This window comes from Pinus tabuliformis, chromosome 3_2 (genome assembly GCF_031772625.1).
Source record: "Pinus tabuliformis cultivar Carrire ecotype Pingquan chromosome 3_2, CPIR1, whole genome shotgun sequence".
Lineage (NCBI taxonomy): Eukaryota > Viridiplantae > Streptophyta > Pinopsida > Pinales > Pinaceae > Pinus > Pinus tabuliformis.
The window spans coordinates 1,221,288,070-1,221,309,606 of record NC_142302.1 but is presented as its reverse complement, the minus strand read 5'-3'; the positions used below and the strand labels follow the sequence as shown (position 1 = coordinate 1,221,309,606).

Below are 21,537 nucleotides of genomic sequence, written 5' to 3'. Positions count from 1 at the left end.
TGCTGTTGATTTTCTAGTAGCAAACATGACTAGAGTAATTTTCAAACTGATAACTACTTCCAATGATACAATTTGACTTCTTTAGAGCATTCCAATCATTAAGCAGTTATACTTGAAAATTTCAACCATAAATTTCAATAGAGCAATAGAGATCATTGAAAACAATAAAACAAGAGACACCAAAATTTCTTGGGACAAAACCCCACAAGGGGGAAAACTCAGTAATCTTTCTTTATGAGAGTTCAATTCATTAATTATACATCAAAATATTTCAGTCAAAATTCCAATCTTTGACCTCAATAATCACCAAGTCAAAACCAATCAAATGTGAGAGAACTTGCTCACAGTCAAAGTCTACAAAAGAGGGCTGAATTCAGCCTGTAATTCCACAGTCAAACTTTAGTAGTTGACCTGCAGTCAACTCTCGGTCAATGGCCCAGAAACAGAGACAGAACTTCAGTCAAAGATCAGTCAACAAACCACAGAATTTGACCTCCAAACCTCATTCAATAACTTGGTCAAACAACAGAAGTTTGGTCAAGTCAATGCTGGTCAACAGAAGTCAAAGTTCGTTGGTCAACACAGAGAATCCTTCTTTCTCCTTGCACGTGTGAACATATCTCCTTGATTGGTTGAATGAATGAGTGATGTCGTGATACCAAATGAGGTCAATGAATGCCAATTTATATGAGTCAAGAGGTAGGTTTTGACCTTAGGGTCAAAGTTGAAATCCCTTAAAGTAGTGGGGCCGACTTGTCCATTTGAGGCGGACTTGGTCAACAAGAAAATAAATCATTTCTCCTTTGAATTTGATAATGAAAATACCGACTGCAGCTAACATTTTTTGACACATGCCATACTAGGGCTGATGTCATCCTTACTTATTGCCAATGCACATATCTAACAGCTCTAAAACCCTCTTGTTTGCATTAACACTAGTTTCTATTAGAAATCCTTGGTTCACTACTTGTTGAATATCATTTAAAGGATTTTTCTAAGGCTGCTATGTGTCATTGCATGTCCTAATAATGAAAATCATTCAAACCCTAACTTAGAGCAGCCTTGTCATAGGTCTATCCTTAGAGAGCTTGAACCGTAGCCTTGAATATCTTGGTCATCTTAGGCCTTGCCAAGCCCTTTAGCTATCTTTAGATCTCCAAAATAAGTCACCTTGAGCCAGAGTACTAGAATACTTTGTAGGTGGCATAGGGAAACCTCCCTTATTGTTGAAATCCCACTAAACAGCAGAAGGAAGGTTGCTGAGGTGACAGCGTGAACCCTTCCTCATTATTGCCATAGGGTTTGGCGGCTGGCCCATGCCCAGTGAGTCCTCTCACTGGACTTGCTAGCCTTTTCAACAACATTGATAGTGGTGACACTCCCATTGTTGCACTCAATCTAGGTTGCCTATTGAGGCTTTGCACGGGGGTGTTAGATTTCACTGTAATACTTACCATTTGGTTAAGGAGCTCAAACAAATTAAGCTACAATATTCTGGCTATGGTATTTTGTAAAGAGGGGAATCATAAAGGAGCTATTGGGCTAAGGTTTATCTTATAGTCATAGGCTATGATCATATGGTGTGCATCAATGGAGTAGGGTTTCCATGGGAGGTTCACTTGGATATTCAATATTGAGCTTGATCATTGCATGCCCTCAATGCTTTAGTATACGTGCATCCATCCTAACTCTATAACACTCTGGATTTTTTGTATTAAAAGTATGTAGAGTAAGTCTCTAACAAGAAAATTGTCTCACTTATTTGATCAATAATTATACAAGTTATCTTAATTTGGATTTCTTTAGGTAACTTCAGAAGATACTTGGATCCTTGGTGCCCTGATGACTAAATTGCTTATGCATCACTTTAATATGAATTTTATTCTGCATATTTTGTTTGAACAACATTTTGTGGTTAATCACCTTTGTTAACCTATTTGCTATGCAATTTTCAGGAATTCTCCAACTAATAACGAAAATGATTGACTACCATTTCAAGTAGACATTTTCCATAATCTTGGTTTCTGTATTCGTTTCCAATACATAGTATCCTATATGATTTATATGCCCCTTTGTGTTCTATATATTTACATTTATTGCATTTTAGTTGTGCAGATCATCTGGCTTGTATGGCCCAAGTTTTTCCTATTTTGGGTGGTAGATACTAGAAACAGTGGGCATCTTACTTTCTCCTTTTTGATTTTTCTTGTTTCAAAAATCTTTTTGTTTCAACTTTCCTGTGTTTCTATCTTCCCTGAATAGAACAAAATTGGGCACAGGAAAAGGGGCAAGGAGGAATGCAAAGTTGATTTTGCTTATTCCTATGTTAGCATGACTTCTAAAATGCTATATTTGACTTGCGAACTAGGTTTCATCATCAAAGAGTACCATTTGTAATACTTGTTTGTGGGACCGCATGTGTTGGTAAGTCGACAATTGCTACCCAACTTGCTCAACGCCTGAACTTGCCAAATGTCTTACAGGTTTGTTTTGCCCATTTCAGTTTCCACCTAAATTTTATTGATATACTGGAATTGTCTTTTGACACCTATGTTGTTTCTCTTGCCTACTCTATGAGAAGAAAAGTGTATATTGGAAAAGGAAGGTTCCTTTTTAATCTTTCATTATTGGATAAAGAATAATGTCATTGAATTACTCCTGCTGCAGACTGACATGGTCTATGAGCTCCTTCGCACTTCAACAGAGTAAGTCAAATAATTTTTTTTTTTTCTTGAAAATGTAGAATATTGCAATTTCTTACCAAAGGTCTTAATGGTATATTTTTAATTTTATTTTGGTAATGCTTTTTCTTTTTATAAAGAGGTGGGATGTGTTGCATATTTTATGATTTTTGGGTGATAGAATTAAGGACCGCTAAAGGAATTAGTGTTACTACATGACAGCATTTAATCTAAAAACTAACTCGTGGGCTTATATTGTTTTGACAGCAAATCTCTGGGGTAACTCGTTACAACCATTTTTTGTGTAGGTAAATGGTCCTTTGTTAACCAAATAGGCCCTACCTTTGGTTTAGATACCACAGCCAAGGTGTTTCTATTCCACGAAATTCACCCAAGACTTGCACTTGGTCTTGTCCAGACTCCATAGAGATACACATCAACTGTGGATGATCAAGTTCGCTGGGATTTCCACCCTCTTGGATACAGTTGCTAATTCCATTGGGTACTTCCTTCATATATATATATATATTTTCGTTGTTTGAATCATACGGCCTTGTGCCTTATGAATATCTATGGCACTTTTGACTACCACAAGGTATGCCACCTGTGGTATTACTAATTAGAGCAAGTCTGATTCTGGTCCGTGGCTATTCACTGAGATGGTAGCCATTCAACTCTTTGGCTGATGGTCAATTGTCAAGATATTCTGGTTGGAATATTTCTATCTGCTGGAGGACGTCATCTTTGTTGAAATACAAAATAACCACAACCACCATTCTGTCATATAATTGATAGTATTACATCTGATAGGAACTGTTGTGAAAAAGCTTATAATTTTTCTGTTACCCCTATTTTACTACCGTTTGAAGTATTTATAATGCTTGTAGAGGATGTTAGGTATAAGATAAGATAATTTTGTTAATGCCCAAAAAATTGTTGAAAATGGTTCCAAGGAGGTGTTTCCTAGTGCTTTATGCCTAAAGCGTAGGAAAATAAGTGAACCCACCTTTTTAGTGTGACTCTATGAGATTATTAAAGCCACGTGACTTTTTAGTCATTTTATGAGGTCTAAAAGTACATTGTACTTTTATAATATTAAAGTGACTTTATGAGGCAAAAAGTACATGGTACAACAAGTTATTAAAGTGACTAGAGGGGGCCATTAATGAAGGGGGAGACATGAGAGGGGGTCAATATGAGATTATATTTCCACCCTTGATCAAGAGAAGCTAAGATCTAGTCTCAGCCCTTGATCAAGAGAAGCTAAGATCTAATCTAATCCTTTGATCTTAGGGATAGGTTTTCTCATCTTTATGGAGACTAGAAAGGGAGGAAAAGGCAAATCGAGGGTCATTTTATTCTTCATGTGTAGATTTGGAGAAGATGAGAGGAGAGAAGAAGCTGAAGGGGAAGACTGAGATAGCACTCATTTGTAGTAAGGAGAGAGCATACAACAGCCCAAATTTCTAGGCTGAAAGTGTGGCCTGCAAATCGAGAAGGTACAGGAGGTACTTCAGTCTGATCCAATGCATTTTTTGAGGAAGATACAGGCACGTATTTCGATTGAGTCAGGCTGCATTTATTGCTGGTCTGACAGGACAAATTTCTAGGCAGAATCGTGGGTGTGACAGTACGAAATTTGAGGAGGAAGGTGCTGGACAGTGGCACGGATTTCAAGGGCCTGAAGTGCTAAATTGTTGCATGAAATTCGAGGGCAGATCAGTTTGACTGTAGTACGAAATTTGAGGAAGATAAGTCTAGATAGTGGCATGAATTTCAAGGGTAGAGGTGCTGGACTGTGGCACAAATTCCTAGACAGTAGCACACTTTTCATGGAGTTGGCCCAAATTTCTACGAGGGATATAAGTACCCCTATTGCGTAATTAATGCTGTAAATTTCTTTGAGAAAAAGCAAATAAAAATCCTCTTCCTACTGGTTTTCCCTTTGGGTTTTTCCAGGGTCTGATTGACCAAATATCAGTGTCTAAATTTTGTTCATGCTTGTGAAATTTATCAGCTGTTGTGAAAAAGTAGTGGTAGCTTCTAGTGTTTTAATTGCAGTTATATTCAAGTTTAAATCTCAACAATGAACAATGGGGTTTGGGCATTAAAGTTGATGTGTAAAACAACTTGAAACCGGGTGGGGTTTGTTACCCACCAAAAATGGGTGACCCCATAGGAGAAATTTTGTCCTAGTTAACTCTTCAGCCGGCGGCCAACAGCCCCTGGCAACCACCAGTGTAGCCGATACATTGTGTGGTAACATTTTTGGCACCGGGGAAGAAGCTCGTCTATCTTCTTGGTCAAACATTTGAAGAGTTCATTCCCTTATCAACAATATAGATCCTCTTTTGACGACTCCTAAATTGCTTGGTTACGAAGATCACGAAGAAAACATAGCTCCCATAACTAGAACTGCTTCTAGGAAAGATCCTGGCAATGACAAGTCTCCTCCAAGGAACCCAACACTTGTTGCAAGGCAGCTTTTACCTAACATCAAGAATACCAACGCTAACCAAAATCAAAATCAAACACCCCAACTTAGGAGATGGAATGTTGCATCTTTCAAACAATTAAATTTTACTGCTTTCTCTGATGCTCCCCACACATTACTTGAAAAGTATCATGAATGGCTACCAAAGTTCCACGGGAAAGGTAATATGACTGTTGAGAGACATGTAAACAATTTCCTTTGGGCCATCAGTCCTCGAATGATTGAGCATGAGGATGTAGTGATGATGTTATTCACCTTGACATTCAAGGGAGATGTTAGAGATTGGTATGCTAGCTTGCCTTAAGGTAGTGTCACCAACTTTGACCAATTTGAAGACCTCTTTAGGAGAAGATGGGCTATTGATGCTGATGGGGTGATAACAATTCAAAAATTTTACAATATAATGAAGGGAGACTATGAAGATGTTAGGACTTTCATCCAAATATTCGATAGGGTCATAAGGGAAATCCCTAATCATCTTAAGCCTATTGATGCCCAAATCCTAAATAATTTTATTAGGGGAATCTGAGGCCACCTGACATACCAACTTAGGGACAAGAAGCCTAAAACCCTTGCTGAAGCTAAAGAAATGGCCATTGAAATTGAACAAAACCTTAATGCTTCCCATATTGAGATGTTCAATTTTCCTAAGGCCAAGGTTGAAACTAAGAAGGTCAAATCTAAAAATCAAGTTGAAGAAGTAGTTGTCACCCTATTAAAAAAGGTGGAAAACTGTCTGATGATTTCACCGCTAGGGATAGAATGTATATGAACAAGTTCACTACTCTTGAAAAGGGACAAAGAGCCACTTTTACCTCTAGGAACAAAAGCAAGGTCTTTGTCAAAAAAAATATTGAGGAGGAAAAACAAACTCAACAAGGTGTCCCTAATACCTTGGCTCCAACCAATGCGGTGGAATAAGAAGACTAGTCTCTGAAGAATATCAAAGTGATAGTTCTAGTGAAGAAAGTGAAGATGAACAAGTTAGTGAATAAATGAATGTGGTCAATGAATCTCATGGTTTCAACATCATACTAGGTAGTACGTACACCCATCTGCAAATCAACAAAGTAAAACTTAAAGAGTAACCAAATGAACCTGTGTTGAATGCGAAAAGTAGTGGGTGATTCAAAGGATTGCAATACTCTAGGAAGAATAATAAAGAAGCTTCATCAATTTCTAAGCCATGAAAGGAGAAGGATCCTCCCCAAAAGGAACACCCGAAGAAGGATCCTCCCAAAAAGGATCCTCTTAAAGGCAAGCCCAAGCACAAGGGTAAAACAAAGAGGTTGAACTAGGCATTGATGCGAGCACTGCAATTAGTAAAATGAGTATGCAGGTTCATATTAAGGAGATTGTAAAGATATCGTGCTAAAGAATACAAGTGAAGAAAGCCTTAGGACTTGATGAGGAAGACCCACCTATTATGTTGCAAAATATTCATTTCACTAGTACAATCCTGGCCATGACCCATTCCTAGTGACTCTAGTTATAAATGGCCTTCTTCATAATTCTATGTTAGATTTGGGGGCTTCTGTGAATATTATGCCACTAAAGGTCATGAATCAACTCAAATTAGATATTACTTGATCCTATAAGAACATGCCTGGTTTCTATTCTAGATCCATTCCCGTTTATGGCCTTATCAAAGACCTCAAAGTGGCCTTGGTTGTTAATGAAGATACCTCTGTGCTCATGGACATTGTTGTTGACATACCTGATGTATGGGGAATGTTATTGTCTAGAAAGTGGGGTGCTTCTGTAGGTGGACAACTTCAAATGTATTTATCCTATGCCACCATTCCGCAACCTGATGGGACCTCGTTCATTCTTTTTAGGGGACTTTGTGAAATTTTCAACTCTATTGCAATAACTGGAAATTATTCTTCTAATTGATTAAAAATTAAATGCAGTTTATTTGCTATGGCAAACAACGAAGAAAATCACAACTGCAATTTTCACCATAAAAACGCTGCGGAAAATAAAATACTGGAATTGAGAAATATAGAGCACACAATAAAAATGACACTGTTATTTTTGGACAAATGTTCTCGAAAAAACTCAATGTGGGAAAACCGATGCAACAGATGAGGGTTTTATTATTATTATGCAACAACAAAAATTCTGAGTACAAATCTGGATGCCAAACTGGCTATCCTCCAGCAAAATATACTGCCAAAATTATTTGGAGGAAATTCCTCCCTTCTGCAACCAAACTCGACCCCTCTGGCCTTGCTCGCACTTCCTCCTGACAACTCGCACTAACTAGAAATGCACACTGCTTGGCTCAGATAATTCGCATTGCTTGCTCGCTGGCTCTCGATGAGGCATCTTGCCTCCCTTTGGCCCTGGAAGTGACTCGCTTTGCCTTCTAGGTGATCTCTTGACCTCCTACAACTGAAATGATCACTTTCCAACACTTCGAACTGGGGTTTCTAGCTGCTCGACCTCTCTGCATAAATAATTCAACCTCCCAGCTACTGCTGCTCTGCTGTTGAGAAACTCTATTGGAAATGGATCTGTTGCTCCCTTAGTCTCTGCCACTCGATCACTGGCTTAAATTCTTCTCTAGCTGGACTCTGCTCTTTGAGAAATTTGATCTACCTTGATCACTTGTATACTTCTCCACTCTCATCGAGTTTCTCTTATAATCTCTCGCTGGTGAACCAATGGCCATGATTAGATCCCCATCAACAACTAAGATAATCTCTAACTCGATCCATGTGAGTTTTTGGAGAAATCTCACCTTTCTCAATTAATTGCTATTAATCACTTTTCCTTAGTTAGACTTAGGAAATATTTAATTATTGATTTGTTACCACTCAACTAGCAGGGGTCCTAGGAAGGGACCCTAAAGGGACAACTACTAGGTCAAGGGGAACAATGGAGCAATAACCCACTGTCACCTTAGCTAAAGCTCCTTGCTCTTTATAGATTTTCTCCGATGGGAGGAGACCTTGTATGAAGGGAATCACCAGATGAGTGAGACAAGGAAGAGATAAAGAGTGATTCCTAAGGGCCTATTCACAAAGAGACTCAATTTTGTGGTTTGCTTGCTTGAGAAGTAAGGTGTAAGGCTCTCTAGGAAGGGCCAAGTGGATTTCAAGGGCTAGGGTTTGCAAATGAGATTTGTAAAGGAGGGACCTAGTCCATGAAATCTTTGTGAAAACGTGGATTCCAAGTGGTCTTTCTGAAATTATCTTCAAAAAATTGTGGGACCACATGGGACCTAGTAGACCCAAAGTTAGGTCAAAGGGGTGGAGTTGATCAATCAAGGGTATGATTGACCTAATTGAGGGGAAGAAGGGGATCAAAGGAGGAATTTTCAACAATATTAATACAATGATCGTAATCAGGTCACTAGCCAAGGGAAACAAAGGGCAAGAAACAATCTCGGAGCTAGGGCTTGAAATATCTCGAGATCACACCGTCGAAATGGTTTCAAATTCGGAAGGCTCCTAGGAGACACAACAATGCAGGAGATGCTAGGAGATCAAATTTTTTTAATAGATAAATTGTGAGAAATGTGATGCCTTGGGTCCCCTATGGAGGCTAGACCTAGAAGAAAGAGGGAGAGGTGATGAAGAACATGATTTTGGTGATCACCTATGGAGGACCAGTGTCTAATCCTCTGGGAGCAATGGATTCAAGGAGATTGTTAAATTTGGCAACTAGGGCCAAACTCCACCTTGGACAACGCATATGGTGGAGATGATATTTTTGTTGGATTCCGCTTTCCGAGAGGTGTAGGATTGATCTGAAGATCATCTCATTTTGACATGTGTAAATGGAATTATGAATTTATTTCTTCTATGGACAAATTGCCAAGGTTGACCAACAATCTAATGGAGGCTCAAAAGCCCAAAAGTCACGTCTCTTCACCCTCAGCGTTGCATATAAATAGAAGGAGCATCTACCTCATTTGGACATTCATCATCTCACACACATCTCTCTCTCTCCTCATCTGATTGGGTCGTAAGAATTGTAGGGCAGCCTTCTCCTCCACACGTGTGAAAGTTTGACTAGGGTTATCTGATTTCTGCATTGACCAAGTTGCAGCAGGTTTGACCAACGTTTGACCCTGTTTAGCTGCGATTTTTGTGGGAATATTTCTGTTTGGGCAGGCCGCATTCTATGGCACATAAACTGAGATTTTCTGTGTTGTTTGACCAACGTTGACTGCAGCAAGTTTGACCGCAGGTTTGACTATGCGTTGACCAAGTTTGACCGATTTCTTCAACACTGTTTTGGGCTGATTTGGATTGTCTTTGGAGGCCGATTTGAGTAGGTTTGACCAAGCTAATTTGGAGGAGTAATTTTGTTGATTTGACCAGTGTTGATCAGGCAACGTTTGACCTTGTTTGACGATGATTTTTGTGGGAATATTTCTGTTTGGGTAGGCCACATTCTTTCACACAGAAACCGAGATTTTTGGTGCTGTTTGACCAACGTTGACTGCAACAAGTTTGACCGATTTCTTCAGGACTGTTTTGCGCTGATTTGGACTATCTTTGGAGGTCGATTTGACTAGGTTTGACCGAGCTGATTTGGTGGAGTAATTTTGCTGATTTGACCAACGTTAACTTTCTAGTTAGGGCATCCTGTTGACTGCAGTTTGACTGGACAGATTTGACTATATTTGGGCAAGGGAATTTTGTATATTGTACTCTCTCTGCTGAACTTTTGAAGAATAATAAGATGATTTGGTCAAAGGGTTTCCACACTGTGGGGTTTTTCCCTGGCATCCGCCAAATATTGTGTCCTATTGTCTTGGCTCTTCTTCTTCTTTTTATTTATGTTCTCTTTGCATTTACTATCATGTCAATGTGATTGCTAATCTGGAAATTGATATTGGGTTAATAAGAAAAATTGAAGTAAATTGCTCTTAAGCATAAAACATACCATTGTTATCTAAAATTAACATGGTATCAGAGTTGAGGTAAAGACAAAGCCCAAGCAAGAGTGGAAAGAGCAATCACTGAGATTTTTTGGACGAGGACAAGATTCAATGGCCTTCACATCTTACTTCAAACCTGATGACAAGCTCAATGAGAAGTCTGATTATCATGCATGGAAGATGTCTCATGGTTTGACTTTGGAAGGGCAGGATATTATGGACTATGTGCAGGAAAAGATTACTGAACCTCCTTCAATTGCACTAACTACGACTAAGACGAAGTACAAGAAAGGTGACATCAAAGCTAAGAAGATCATCAGGGATTCTATTAACAAGCATTTGGTTGCATACATCTCCGATTTGAACACATCTAAGGAGATGTATGATAGGTTGGTTGGCATGTTCAAAGTTAGCAATGCAAACCAAGTCCTCTTTCTCAAAAACAAGTTGAAGGACATAAAGAAGGGAAGAGGTGAAGATATCCAATCCTACTTCATGAGGATTACCGAGATAAAAAATGATCTTCTTTCAATTGGAGAAGTTATTGCTGATAGGGAGCTCACTCTCATTGCCCTTGGAGGTCTCCCTCGTGAATGGCATGTGTTCAACACTACTATCCTCAACAATGACAGGATTCCAGGTTTTGATGAATTGTTGACTAGATGTACTCAAGAAGAAACAAGGATGATGGAGAGAGACATGCCTTCAAATAGGAATGAACCTACTGCATTCTTTGCTCATGCTAAAAAGAAGAACAATGCAGGTTGAAAGAAGCAATGTCAAGGAAGAGCGGGATTCAAAGATGGAAGGAAGGGACAATGCTAGGGAGTGTCCTAATAGAAGGGATACCCCTGATGATGATGACAACAACAATCAAAGGAATGGTAGATTCAACAACAAAGGAAAAAGGAATACCCCCACTACTCAACATGGAAATGGTCGACTTTCCAAAAGATCAAGAAACTCCAGGTATGATGAATCTAATGTTGTAGATAACAAGCAAAAAGAATTTTATCTTATATCTGCCCTCTCTACTGACTCTCCTTCAGATACCTTGGGAAATTGGTTGATTGATAGTGGTGCCTCAAGGCACTTTACTGGGTATAAGGAAGCTCTTTCAAATTTGATAGAAAAGGATACAAATTTGGAAATCATTCTTGGGGACAATGCCACCTATCCCGTGAAGGGAGTTGGGAATGTTACTCTCCAATTAAATCAAGGTAGCACCATTCATCTACAAGAAGTACTATATGTACCTGATCTAAAGAAGAACCTGGTATCCATGTCGGTGATGGAAGACAAAGGATACAAGGTGGCATTCATCGATGGAAAGTTACATGTTTGGAAAAGAAATTTCAAAGAAGCATTTACTCTTGGATTCAGGGTTGATAGCCTATATCAAGTTGGAGGAAGCCCATTGGGAGCTATGTCTTGCGACACATCACTTCAATCCGAATTATGGCACCGAAGGTTTGCTCATCTACATTATAACGCTTTACCGATTGTGAGGAAGATGGTGATAGGTATGCCCAAATTTAAAGTAGAACATGAAGGTGTTTGTCAGGGATGTGCCGAAGGAAAACATACAAGGGGACCATTCCCCTCAAGTGATAGCAAGACTATCGACATTTTGCAATTGGTTCATTCTGATCTATCTGGTATGTTGCCCATGACATCTTTGGGAGGATACTTATATTATGCTATCTTTGTGGATGACTTCTCTCGCAAAACTTGGATTTATTTCTTGAAGAAGAAGGACGAAGTGTTCACATGGTTCCATTCTTTCAAAGCCTTGGTTAAAAATCAAACAGGGAAGAAGATCAAAATATTAAGGGCTGATAATGGAACCGAATATGGATCAATTGAGTTCAATGAGTATTGTAGAGAAGCTGACATTAAGAGGGAGACTACTACCGCATATACTCCTGAGCAAAATGGTGTTGCTAAAAGGAAGAATTGTTCTATTAAAGAAGCCGCTCGTGCCATGCTTCATGATCAAAGCCTTCCGAAGTTCCTATGGGTAGAAGCTTACAACACTGCTGTGTATGTTCAAAATAGATGCCCTCATCAAGCATTGGACTCCAAAACTCCCGAAGAAGTTTTCATTGGTAAGAAACCTGATGTTTCTCACTTTATAATTTTTGGTAGCCCTATGTATTTTCATGTGCCGAAAGAAAAGAGAAGCAAATTGGATGCATCTGGGAAGAAAGGAACATTTGTGGGCTACAATGAAACTTCTAAGGCATATAGAATCTATGTGCCTGGTCAAAGAGAAGTGGAGATAAGTCATGATGTCACCTTCGATGAAGATGCTGCCCTTGGGAAGATTAGTAACCTTCCTATTCCAAGGAAGGACAAAGAAGCAGATACAGGAAAGCAGGGAGAACCACAGGATGAGCCGATGCCCGATGTTGAAGGACCAATGGATCCCATTGATCCACCTCCTCATGAACCCTCCTAAAAAAGGAGACCCTCATGGCTTAGGGAAACTCTCAAAGATGTTGAGAATCATATTGCGCCAAGGGGAACTTTTCTTGAAAGTAAGAAGCCGAATAGGTACCAATGGTACTTAGCTGCCATGAGCACCATTGTTCAATCTGAGCCTTGTAGATTCAAAGAAGCTGTAAAGTACCAAGTTTGGAAGGATGCTATGAATGAAGAGTATGAGTTGATATGAAGAATGATGTCTGGGATGTGGTCCCTAAACCTAAGGACAAATCTGTTGTCACCTCGAAATGGCTCTAGAAGATCAAGCATGGTGCTGATGGAAGTGCTGAAAAGTTCAAGACCAGGTTTGTTGTTTGAGGCTTCTCTCAAAAGGAAGGTGTGGACTACGATGAGATATTTGCACCTGTTGCTCGATATACCACCATCCATTTGATTATAGCCCTTGCTGCCTCGCAAGGATGGAATCTACACTAGATGGATGTCAAAATTGCCTTCTTGCATGGTTCAATTAAGGGGGAAGTCTATGTATAAGAATCCGAGGGGTTCGAAGTTCAAGATCGTAAGACACATGTATGCAGGTTGAAGAAAGCCCTCTATGGGTTGAAGCAAGCTCCTCGGGCTTGGTATGAGAGGATCGACAACTATCTGATGAAGCTGGGTTTTACAAGAAGTGAAGTTGATCCGAACCTTTACTTTAAGGTTGAGAATGATAGACCTCTCATCTTGGTACTTTATGTGGATGATCTCTTTTTGACAGGTGCAGACCTTCTCATTCATCAATGCAAGAGGGAGTTGGCTTCCGAGTTCAAGATGAAGGACTTAGGACTAATGCATTATTTCCTGGGGTTGGAGGTCTGGCAAAGGCTAGGTGAGATTTTCCTTTCTCAAAGAAATTACATTGTGAAGTTACTTGAAAGATTTGGAATGGCGGATTGGACTACTCTGATGGAACTTAACTTCAAAAAGTTATGCGAAAGTGCTGCTGGGCTTGATTTGGGAAATCCTTCTGAGTATCGTCAACTCGTGGGGGCCCTGATGTTCTTGGTGAACACTCGTCTAGACATATGCTTTGCAGTGAATACGTTGAGTCAATTTATGGTTGAGCCTCATCACATACATTGGATTGCTGCCAAGAATCTTCTGAGATATCTTCAGGGCACAATCACCTATGGACTGAGATACATTGCTGGGAATGTGAGGCTCCATGGTTATTTTGATGCTGACTGGGTTGGCATTGTGGTGGATCGTAAGAGCACATTGGGATGTTGCTTCTTACTAGGTTCTGCTTTGATATCTTGGATGAGCAAGAAGCAAAAATCAGATGCTTTGAGCATCGTCGAGGCCGAATATATTGCTGCTAGTATGGCCTCCTGTGAAGCTGTTTGGTTGAGGAAGCTCTTTAGTGAGCTGTTTGGACATGTGCTAGATACCACTGTGATCTTCTGCGACAAGCAAAATGGGATTCGTCTTTTTGAGAATCTCGTGTTTCATGACCACTCCAAGCATATTGATATCAAGTACAACTTTATTTAGGATATGGTATAACGGGGAGCAATAAGGCTCCATCACATTGGGACTGATGATCAGGTCGTAGATATTCTTACGAAGCCCCTGGGGAAGGTCAAATTCTTAAACTTCCGTGAACGACTTGGAGTCGTGGATAAGAGGGTCTCGTTTGAGTTGGATATTGAGCTCTGGGAGCTCCGGGGTGCTTGGGGTACTTCTTGGAGCGATGAGGGACCATAGGGTGAGTGGTTCACCTTCCCCTAGTGGTGTGCTGTGTATAGGGTGAGCGGTTCACCTTCCCCTGCGATACCCCATGATGGTTGAGATATGCATAGGATGAGTGGTTCACCTTCTCCTATGGAATATGAGCAGGATGAGTGGCTCACCTTCTGTAATATTCCTAATTAGCTATGGCTAATTGGAATATTCGATTTTGTTCAATTTTTCCCTTCTATAGTTATTTGTAAATAAAAAAGTGAGGAAGGGGAACATAACTCACTTTAGAATAAAAAGTCACTTCCTAGGTAGCAGAATGTTGTGACTTAAAGGGGAGGCAAAGGGGCCAAAGGGGGACGCAGAAATGGAGCCCATGCAGACACATGGAGGAACTGCGCAGGAGGAAAAGAACACATGGCAAGAAGGGAATCATGCAGGAGGAGGTGAGCCTAGGGATTGTGAGAGGCAGAGGCTATAAAATAGATAGGAGCCCCCTCATTTTGGATCATTCAGTTATGTGCATTTTGAGCTAGTCGTTTCGACTTCTGAGCACGCTGGCTGTTTAGCTAGTTTGCAGCACTGTTTAGTGCATTGAGTGTCTCCGTTCGGAGATCTCACCCTTAGCCCCGGGGGACTTCGAGTGCCTGCTCGGGCAAGGTATTTCCTTTGGTGTTTCAGCAGTAGTTTCATCAGCATTCCAGCAGCAGTTTTAGCAGCGTTTTGGAGGACTGCGCAGCACTGGGAGAGGGATGTAGTTCTGTTTGGTTGTTGTGTTGGATTGGGGTCTTGCAGGTGGATTTTTATTGGGAGATTGAGTAGGGGTCCAGCTCTTGTCTCATTGGAGGATTTCAGGCAGTGTTTCAAGCAGAGTTTAGAGGGGTTTTCTTCAGTGGCAGTGGAGGGCATTGAGGAACTGCGCAGAACCCCAAGAGGGTGTTTTTCGGGGGTCGGCCATTCCAGGAAAGCTTTCTGGGTTTTTTGGGTTTCTTGAGTAGGGCCCGAATCCAGAGTTTCAACTTTTTCCGAGGAGGGGAGCAGCCCCAAATCATCATTTGTTTTCTAGCAGCAGCAGCAGCACAGCAGCAACATCCACGCAGAGAGGCCATTCTTGTCATTTCGAGAGTATTTCTTCACTTGCCTTGTGCAAGTCGAGGTGCCATCTGTCTGTTCACCTCTTGTATTCAGTTTATTGCTCAGTATAATAAAATGGCTTAGCATTTCTCGCTGCATTACTTGTGTATCTGCTTTATTTTCGGTTTACATTATTATATGTTATTCCACTGTTATTTTATCACTTCTGGGTTATTATATCATTTGCACATATTTGGTTGGAGTATTTGCTAGGTTTTGAGGAATATTCTGGGTTAGGAATATTACAGTGGTATCAGAGCATAGATCTGGCTTAGCCTGTGGAGCTAGCAATCTATGAAACCAGGGGAAAAACCCTACATTTGTTACAGAGGTAGGAGGTACAGAGACACTGGACGTAGGTTGGAGAATACCTATGGGGAGGGAGACTGTGTTCCTGTGGTGGACGCAGAACAGGTGGAGCCTATGGTAGACGCAGAACAGAGAGAGCCAGTAGTGGACGCAGAACAGATGGCCGATGAGGATGGGAAGAGATTTGCGGATATGCTCCTCAAATCAGTGCAGGATCTGTCGAGGCAGATTGAGGTGATGGGGCAGAGATTCACGACAGTTGAGGCCAGACAACATGAGAGCCCACGAGTTTTTCAGATTGGTGAGGGATCAGGTGCATCCCATCACTTGCCAGAGCAGCATGATACTGCGCAGCAGGTGGCCTCACATGCCCCTACACGCTCTACCATGCCCACTTTATTAGGCGCAGACACGGGGGTCGTAGCCCAGCAAGAGGCAGAGCCCGGACATATGGGCGATTATTTTGTAGAGTACTAGACCTATGGGTAGGAGTTCAGGGAAGCCCTCTCATTCAGAGATTTTGTTAAGCTCTAGCGAGATAGTAGACCCCGCGACCATCACAGAGGGTATTGGCATTACCATGATGGCGACACCCACCGTGCGGCGAGTAGATTCCACTTGCATACGTTTGGTGGTTCATCAAACAGTTCGACAAAGTCTTGGGTGGAGAAGTTGGACATTTATTTCTAGCTTAACCAGATGTCGGAGGCAGAGGCCATCAAGGTGGCAACATTGCATTTGGATGGCGAGGCCTAGGATTGGTGGTTTCATGGGATGGTTACACTGGGGCACTCCACAGTGACGACATATGCCGAGTTTACCAGGAGACTGATGGAGCGATTTGATCGGAGGGATCCAGAGCAGCATTTCGTTGAGTTGACGAGGCTCAAACAGATAGGGAGCCCAGAGACCTACATTGCAGATTTCTTGAGGGTCTCCGTGATGGTGCCAGACCTATCCACGGCATGGAGGGTCTATATGTATGTTGAGGGGTTAGCAAAGCCACTTCGGGGTCTAGTCCGATCCACTAGACCAACCACACTCCAGGACGCTATCAACACTGAACAGGACCCGGGACTTACAGGGTGTCTTACCCAGGACCCGGACACCTTACCCCTAGAGACAAACTTTCCAGTCTAAGGGGAAGGACGTGAGGGTTCCACCTCCAAAGGGGAATCCAGGATGAGTACAGCTTGATGATGATGCCAGGAGGGAGCTGAAGAAGAAGCGGTTGTGCTTCACATGTCAGGAGCCGTGGGCATCGGGACATAGATGTGCTGCTGGTAAAGCACATTTTATTGAGGTCTTCTTCGAGAGCAGTGGAGAAGAGGATGACGAGGATGATGGGGAGGTAGGAGATAGCCATGCCATACAGGGACCTTTACCACCTCCACCACCAGTAGCAGGAGGTGCATCATTTGCACCTACTGAAGGGGCCCTTGCAGCATTGCGAGGAGTACCCAAATATCTGACGCTACGCGTACAGGGGACAGTACGTGGCCAGCGAGTATCAGTTTTGGTGGACAGTGGGGTGACCCACAACTTCATCAATGCCCAAATGGTTGAACGAAGAGGTATACATACAGAGAGCTTTGATGGGTTTTCAGTCTTGGTCCCAGCAGATCAGACCATGACGTGTGCTCGATATGTTCCCGAGCTTTTAGTGACGATGGGCACCTACACGTTGACTAACCACTTTTTCGTGGTCGATATTCCGGACACCAACATGATACTGGGTGTTTAGTGGCTTATCACTCTAGGGAAGGTCACGCAAAATTGGAAGACCCTAGAGATGGAGTGGGATGATGAGAAGACAGGGAGGCATGAGAAGATACGGGGACAACACACATATCCGCCTCAGACTGTTTCAGCTCATCGGATGGAGGCAGTCTTCCGAAAGGGGGACATAGAGTGGGCAGTGGAGTTGCGTGCATCAGAGGCAGGGACTTCAGGGCAGACGGTACATCCAGAGATACAGTCTATCCTTGATCGGTATGCCATAGTGTTTGGGGAGATTCCACTAGGATAGCCGCCGGATCGGGGGTTTGAGCACACCATCGAGCTTGAGCAGGGCATACAGGGCGTGATTACTACCCCCTATAGGCATCCCAAGGCCTATTGGGACGAGATAGAGCGGGCCATTCAGGAGTTGCTGGCTCTTGGGCACATTCGACCGAGCACGAGTCCTTTTGCTTCTTCTGTGGTGTTGGTGAAGAAGGAGGATGGTACGTTGAGGATGTGCATTGACTACAGGGCCCTGAACAAGAGGACACTGAAGAACAGGTACCCCATACCTAGGATCGATGAGTTGATGGATGAGTTGAGAGGAGCACGGTTCTTCTCAAAGATTGATTTGAGATCAGGGTACCATTAGATTCGCGTGAGGGAGCAGGACATTCCCAAGACCGCCTTTAGATGTCACTATCGACACTTTGAGTTTTTGGTGATGCCCTTCGGGCTAACCAACGCCCTAGCTACATTCCAGTCTTGCATGAATCACACCTTCCGTAGTCACTTGAGGAAGTTTGTGTTGGTGTTCTTTGATGATATACTCATTTACAGCAGGACGTGGGAGGAGCATCTCCAGCATATTGAGACAGTATTACGCATTTTGGAGGAGCAACAGTTCTATGCCAAGCTCTCCAAATGTGAGTTCGGGTTGACGGAGATCTTATGCTTGGGACACATCATTGGAGTGGACGGAGTGAGGGTCCACGAGGAGAAGATTAGGGCCATCAGAGATTGGCCGGAGCCGAGAAACGTGACGAAACTTCGAGGATTCATTGGCATTTGTACTTACTACCGGAAGTTCGTCAAAGGTTTCTGTCAGCTTGCTGCACCCCTGACAGAGTTGACGAGGAAGGGGGCATTTAGTTGGTTGGATACAACGCAGTGAGCCTTTGACAGGCTCAAGGAGGTTATGAGCAGCTGCCCAGTGCTTGCATTGCCAGATTTTACGCAGCCATTTGTTTTGGAGTGTGATGCGTCGGGAGAGGGGATCGGCGCAGTATTGATGCAGGGAGGTCACCCTATAGCCTTTGAGAGCCGGAAGCTCCTTCCGCACGAGAGATTGTATTCTATATACGACAAGGAGATGCTGGCCATCATGCATGCATTGGCTAAGTATCGACAGTATTTGGTGGGGAACAGGTTCAGGGTGAGGACTGATCACAACAGCCTCAAGTTCTTTTTGGAGCAGAAGCAGTTGCAGGAGAGGTAGCAGAAGTGGATCAGTAAGATCCAAGCATATGACTTTGACATTGAGTATGTCAAGGGTAAGAACAACGTGGTAGCAGATGCCCTTTCACGTAGACCAGCCACGTTGTCTCTTATGAGCTTGGATACAAACTGGAGGGTTTGACTCTTAGTAGAGTACTCAAAGGACAGGTTTGCATGTGAGATTCTGGATGGGTAGGTGGCAGATGACAGGTACAGGGTGATCGATGAGATCATCTATTACAGGGATCGGATCTTCTTGACTGAGGGGTCTCAGCTCATGAAGAAGATACTCCAGGCATCACATGATTCACCATTGGCAGGCCATCAGGGGTTTACCAAAACCTACAGGGCCATTAGAGAGAGGTTCTCCTGGAAGGGCCTCAAGGAGGACATATTCCGACATATCAGGGAGTGCGATGTTTGCCAGCGGAACAAGGGAGAGATGAGCCATCCCGCGGGTTTATTGCAGCCGCTACCCATTCCGGAGGGGAAATGGGAGAGCATTTCGATGGACTTCATCATAGGGTTGCCGACGGTACAGGGCAAGGATTGTATCTTTGTCGTTGTTGATCGACTGATGAAGTACGCACATTTCTTTGCCATACCCGCACATTATACGGCAGCACAGGTGGCCGAGCTATTCTTCAGGGAGATCTTCAGGCTACATGGTCTTCCTAAGACCATCGTCAGTGACAGGGACAGTTGTTTCATGGGCGGGTTTTGGCAGGAGCTTTTCCGATTGGTGGGGATGGAGTTGACACCGAGTACCAGCTATCACCCACAGAAGGATGGGCAAACGGAGATAGTTAACAAGTGGCTGGACGACTACTTGTGTAACTATGTCAGTGGGCAGCAGCGAGCATGGTTGAAGTGGCTGCATCTGGGGGAGTACTGCTACAATACTTCACATCACATGTCCATTGGTATGTCACCATTCTATGCCTTATATGGGTATCATCCTTTATCTTTTGTCGACGTGATGTTTGGTGATAGCAGGGCTCCTAGAGCCAGGATTTGGATCCAAGAGAGTCAGGATATCCTCCGAGCTCTCAAGGATAACATGGCTACAACGCAGAACCAGCAGAAGCTGTATGCCGACAGAGGTCGGGGGGAGAGGCAGTTCGAGGTAGGGGACATGGTCTACCTACGATTATAGCCATACCGACAGTCATCACTGAAGCAGAAGGGGGCTGAGAAGCTCAAGCCCCGCTTTTATGGGCCATACAGGGTGATACGCAGGATTGGACAGGTTGCATATGAGTTGGAGCTACCCCAAGGCAACAAGATTCATAACATTTTTCATGTATCATGCCTGAAGAAGGCATTGGGGCAGCAGGTGACTGTGACAGATGAGCTACCACCCATGGATGATGAGGGGCATTTGGTATTGCAGTCGGAGGCTATCATTGACACTTGGGAGAGGCAGCTGCGGAGCAGGACGGTCCAGGAATTCTTGGTGAGGTGGAAGAATTTGCCGGATGAGGATGCCACTTGGGAGAGTGAGAAGATCTTACAGCATCCATCACTTCAATTGCTTGAGGACAAGCAACATTTTGCCGGGGGAGACTGTAATATTTCTAATTAGCTATGGCTAATTGGAATATTCGATTTTGTTCAATTTTTGCCTTCTATAGTTATTTGTAAATAAAAAAGTGAGGAAGGGGAACATAACTCACTTTAGAATAAAAAGTCACTTCCTAGGTAGCACAACGTTGTGACTTAAAGGGGAGCCAAGGGGGCCAAAGGGGGACGCAGAAATGGAGCCCACACAGACACATGGAGGAACTGCGCAGGAGGAAAAGAACATGTGGCAAGAAGGGAATCACGCAGGAGGAGGTGAGCCTAGGGATTGTGAGAGGCAGAGGCTATAAAATAGATAAGAGCCCCCTCATTTTGGATCATTCGGTTATGTGCATTTTGAGCTAGTCGTTTCGACTTCTGAGCACGTTGGCTGTTTAGCTAGTTTGTAGCACTATTTAGTGCATTGAGTGTCTCCGTTCGGAGATCTCACCCTCAGCCCCAGGGGACTTCGAGTGCCTGCTCGGGCAAGGTATTTCCTTTGGTGTTTCAACAGTAGTTTCATCAGCAGTTTTAGCAGCGTTTTGGAGGACTGCACAACACTGGGAGAGGGACGCAGTTCTGTTTGGTTGTTGTGCTGGATTGGGGTCTTGCAGGTGGATTTTTACTGGGAGATTGGGTAGGGGTCCAGCTCTTGTCTCATTGGAGGATTTCAGGCAGAGTTTAGAGGAGTTTTCTTCAGTGGCAGCGCAGGGCATTGAGGAACTGCGCAGAACCCCAAGAGGGTGTTTTTCGGGGGTCGGCCATTCCAGGAAAGCTTTTTGGGTTTTTCTGGGTTTCTTGAGTAGGGCCCGAATCCAGAGTTTCAACTTTTTTCGAGGAGGGGAGCAGCCCCAAATCATCATTTGTTTTCTAGCAGCAGCAGCAGCACAACAGCAACATCCACGCAGAGAGGCCATTCTTGTCACTCCGAGAGTATTTCTTCACTTGCCTTGTGCAAGTCGAGGTGCCACCTGTCTGTTCACCTCTTGTACTCATTTTATTGCTCAGTATAATAAAATGGCTTAGCATTTCTCGCTGCATTACTTGTGTATCTGCTTTATTTCCGGTTTACATTA

General features: G+C 42.9%; 1 protein-coding gene across 2 annotated transcripts in view; it reads left to right on the top strand.

The window, feature by feature from the left end:
• The window catches only part of LOC149185131 (P-loop containing nucleoside triphosphate hydrolases superfamily protein), a 358,944-nt gene that overhangs the window by 56,943 nt on the left and 280,464 nt on the right, over positions 1-21,537 (top strand). For both annotated transcript variants that reach the window (XM_089417775.1, XM_089417774.1), the window contains exons 6-7: positions 2,369-2,483; positions 2,668-2,705. In XM_089417775.1, coding sequence (XP_089273901.1) covers positions 2,369-2,483; positions 2,668-2,705 — 153 coding nt within the window. The remainder of the gene's footprint in view (positions 1-2,368; positions 2,484-2,667; positions 2,706-21,537) is intronic.